At 45.5% G+C, this 4,410-nt stretch overlaps 1 protein-coding gene across 1 annotated transcript; it reads right to left on the reverse strand.

Moving 5' to 3' along the window:
* Nucleotides 1-996: 996 nt before the first annotated feature.
* Nucleotides 997-3,483, reverse strand: neflb (neurofilament light chain b). The gene is made up of 4 exons (XM_015972068.3): nucleotides 2,357-3,483; nucleotides 2,091-2,215; nucleotides 1,580-1,986; nucleotides 997-1,506 (listed from the first exon to the last, which is right to left on the reverse strand). Exons 1-4 carry the CDS (start codon nucleotides 3,416-3,418, stop codon nucleotides 1,316-1,318), a joined length of 1,785 nt encoding a protein of 594 aa, XP_015827554.3. The 5' UTR covers nucleotides 3,419-3,483; the 3' UTR covers nucleotides 997-1,315.
* Between the last annotated feature and the right edge of the window lie 927 nt (nucleotides 3,484-4,410).

Genomic DNA, 4,410 nt, shown 5'->3' on the forward strand with positions numbered 1-4,410 from the left:
ATGTGTATGTTTGTATAAAGTTTGTATGTGAGAAGAAAGGACAGATGGTCAGGGTGCACGAGCCTCTGGTTCTCTTAAGTGATTGAAACTGCATCTCTGCAAACCTCTCCAAGATGCCCCTGGTTCTCCTTCCTCGCCTCTGAATAATAAACAGTCCGTCCTCTGTCAAGGTTTAGAGCGGTGAGCTACATCTTCACTTCCCCTCTCTATCCTTCCCTAATGAAATAACGACACCCCGCCCTCCCTCTCTTCGTCTGCCTGAATCGACACTTGGCCAGATTCAACGGTGCAGCAGAAGCTGAGTCATAAAGGTTTCAGTGCCCAGATTTATGGACAGTGATGTGGGTGGGGGTGGGTGGAGCAGGGGGAGAAACACTGGCATCAGCTTGCTGATCACTGAGACACATGTCAAGTTGGAGAATATCTGCTGACTTCAGATAAAGATGAAAACATGGCTACTGTAACTCTCCTCTGACGCTGGACGTCGATTCTCTGAAAAACTGAATAAATTTGTGGGGTTTTTGGTGTCAGAGGAGAAACCATGAAGCTCTGTCATGTCCGATAAACCAGCGTTGTTTTTTTGTCTCATCTCTTTTGACTGACTTGCTGACTGTGTCGGTAAGCTGCAGCATTCCCTTCCTGTCAGCAGCTTATCATAATGGATCCAAAGGAAGGTCTTACACTCTTTTTCCATTAACCTCCATTGACATCCGGTTGAGGAAGAAGCTCGTTGCGTCAAGTTCTGAATAAAAAAGGAGCTCCGGGCTAAAAGCACAGAAAGTCATTTTCTTTGTTTATGAGTCACACAAACTGGACATTAAATGTAATTTTCTGTTTTGCATTGTGTGTGTGTGTGTGTGTGTGCGTGCGTGCGTGCGTGCGCGTGCGTGCGTGCGTGCGTGTGTGTGTGTGTGTGTGTGTGTGTGTGTATTAAAATGATTTGATTTGACTGTGTTGTAGCAGGTTGTCTAAATAAACACACACAGTAAAGCCAGCTTTAGGTTGACAAGACTTTATTAGCGTTGGATGCAGCACATGACGGGACTTAAAGCTCTCAGTGGGGACTTGAAGAAGTAAGTTATTTTAAACTGTGTATTGCACATAAAACATCTGTATCAGCACAATCTGGTGACAGTGAAGCATCCACAAACAATTCTCCAGATCATTTCCATTTCTTGCTTTTGCCGTGTGCACAGGAGCAAACATGCTGTTAGTTAGTCAAGTGAGTCAAACATTACTGACTTCACGAGGTTTTCATTTGGGTTTAATTAGGCATTTCTGCATACTGAGCACCAGAGAACTTTGACAAGTTCATTTAAACTTTTTCATCAACTGTTTTTCCAGGTTTCTCTTCAGTTTTCTCCTCTTCTTCTTTTGCAGCTTCATCCTCCTTCTTACCTCCATCATCATCTTCTCCTATTTGCTCCTCTTCCTTTTGAGGTTGGTTGTCCTCTTCACATTCTTCCTCGTCCTCTTTGCTTCCATCTTCTGCTTGAACTGCTTCATCTGTGGAAAAGCAGGACTGGTTAGAGACACGTTTTTCATTAAGCCCAAACGTCCCTGAAGTAACACTACTGACCCTCTTCGTTTGCTTCTTCCGCCTCCTCTTCCTGTTTTTCCTCCTCCTTTTCTTCCTCTTCCTCCCCCTGATCCCCCTCCTCCTCCTCTACATCCTCCTTCTCACCTTCTTCCTCTTCCTGCTCCTTCTCTTCCTCTTCTACCTGTTCTCCCTCTTCTTCATCCTCCTCCTGAGGGGGGCTGGCTTCGGCCTGCTGTGCATGGCTTGCAGATATTGGCTGCTCTGTGGAAACCGATGATGAATAGAAGCGAGAGCTCAGCAGGTACGGAGCAGCGGCACTCATTTGAGGGAGAGTGGAGATCTGTGCTCTCCCGTAGCCCGGAGCAATGCCCATGGCTTGGGAGTAAACCATGAAAGAACTCGGTCTTTCAACATTCAAACGATCCTCCTCTCCTTCAAGGAGTTTCCTGGTGGAATGAAATGCACATTGCAAGAAAATTAATCTTTTAAATCCAACAATTATAAAAATAAAATAAAAAACCCACTAAGATGGATCTTAGTAAATAAGGACCTGTAAGCTGCAATTTCTATATCCAGAGCCATCTTTACATTCAGAAGGTCCTGGTAGTCCTTTAAGTAGCGAGCCATGTCGTTCTTACTGGCCCTTAATTCATCCTCCAGTTGGCCTATTGTGTCCTGAATAAAGAGAAAGCAAAGTGACACAATAAAAAATGCAAAAACAGTTGATTTCTCTCTGACAGACTCCAACCCGGTTTCTCTGCTTCTCACTAATATTTGAAAATTGACCCTTTCTTGTTGTATCTTTATTGTGTTTACCTGCAACGCTGAGATCTCGGCACTCTGTTTCTCCTCCACTTCCTGTAGTTGGTTTTCCAGAGCTTGGATGGTCTCACGGCCGGCTTCTATGTCCAGCGTTCTGGCTTTAAGCAGTCGTCGATGCTCTCCAGCTTCATCTTTGGCGCTGCGAGTGCTCTCTGTGCTGCGAGGAGCGCTCACGGTCATCACACTCATCTTGTTGCAGAACCATTCTTCAGCTGCTTGAAGGTTGCGTTGAGCCAGATTCTCATACTGCCCTCGGATTTCTCGAAGAGCCGTGGAAAGGTCAGGTTTGGAGACCTCCATCTCCACTGACACCTCTACACTGTACTGGACTTGGGCCTGCAGCTCTGCAATCTCACTCTCACAGATGCGCTTCAGGAAGGCCAGCTCATCCAGAAGGCTCCCGATTCTTTTCTCAAGCTCAGCTTGGCCCAGTGCGGCTTTATCCCTTCCTTTTCTGGCCTCCATCAGACGTCCCTCTGCTCCCTCTCTGCCTAGAACTTCATCCTCATAGTGTTTTTGAAGGTTCTTCAGCACATCCTCCATCTCATCCCTGTGGTCCTGGGCCGCTTGCTTCTCATGGCGGGCCTCTTCAACAACAGCACGGAGCTGACGGATCTCATGCTCGTACAGTGCCCGGAAGTTTGACGGCTCTGTCTGCTTTTGCCTGAGCAGCAGCAGCTCCGTCTCCAGCAACTTGTTCTGCTGTTCCAACTCATGAACCCTCTCAATGAAACTCACGAAGCGATCATTCAGGTCCTGGAGCTCAGCCTTTTCTTGTGTCCTTAAGACTTTAAACTCAGCGCTAACTTGGGTGGCTTGGTCAAGGCGGAGCTCAGGAGCTGCTGCAGCAGAAAGTAGGGTGGAGTAGCTTGAAGCGGCTCGGGTGGATGCAGGATAACTTCTGCGTGAAGACACATAAGAAGTTACTGGGGCAGAGTGGGTGGAGTAGGCAGACCTGGATCCAATACTTCCTCCTGCTCCATATCCTGCACTGCGCACAACTACTCTCCTCTTGTAGGAAGACGGCAGGAAAGGGCTGAAGCCTGTCGAAGCCATGAGTTGAGAGATGGGCTGCTTTGTTTCAGGGATTGTAGCTGGGCTGACTGCACAGTGAATCTGCATTACTCTGGTTTTTATAGAGCCAGTAATGACCGTGACGTAAGCCTTTTTTTTTTGCAACCTTTGCTGACAGAAAGGATTGATTATGGTCCCAGCCAGTCTCAGCCAAGAAGGGATGGGGAGGGTTGTGGGTGAGTGTGGGGGTGAAGGAGGCGGGGATAAGCAGCCATGGAGCAAAAAGGGGCTGCAACAGACAGGGTCAACAAGGACAACACAGCTTACTACCGCTAAAAGCTGCAGGGAGGAATACAATTTGTCACCATCAATGCATAAAGGCAGAGTGTGTTTGTCACGTGGGTGTAGCACTGCTCGATAGAAGGTGAAGGACATATTTGCTTTGAAATGATGCAGCTTTGCAACTCTTTGCATTTGACAGATGGGTTGGAGAAAATGTTCTTGAGAACTGCACTTTAAGATGAATGAAACAGTAAAAGCAAACAAACAAAGAGAAGAAAAAATACATTATGAAAAATGTGTTAAGAGCCCTTTTTCCAACATCATGGAAATATCTTGTAAGAAGATAAAAAATTGCTCTCTGGTGGTTGTCCCTTTTCTTTGCAAGTGGCACATTCAGAAAGACTGAAAATAAGCATCATTCAAAGGCCTGATATTCTGCATTTAGTACATTTCATTAAATTTCATTAAAGCATAAAAACAAATCTAGTTTTATCTTGGTGGTTGCAATCCTGTCCTCGTAGCTACATTTTGTGGAAGAACAGCTTTATCTTATCTACATAATCCGACTAGTGTTTTCTTCAAAAACGGTGTTTATTTCTTGAACTGGGTTTGTTAAAGTTAACAAATCTAGTAACACTTTCCCTTTATTAACGTTTCTTAGTGGATTATTATGATTCCTTTATTAATGTTCCAATAATGTTAAATATTAAGTGTCTATTAGGTAAGAACAAAGGGTGGGAGGAGGGGAGGTC

The sequence above is a fragment of the Nothobranchius furzeri genome, chromosome 17, assembly GCF_043380555.1.
Source record: "Nothobranchius furzeri strain GRZ-AD chromosome 17, NfurGRZ-RIMD1, whole genome shotgun sequence".
NCBI classification, from domain to species: domain Eukaryota; kingdom Metazoa; phylum Chordata; class Actinopteri; order Cyprinodontiformes; family Nothobranchiidae; genus Nothobranchius; species Nothobranchius furzeri.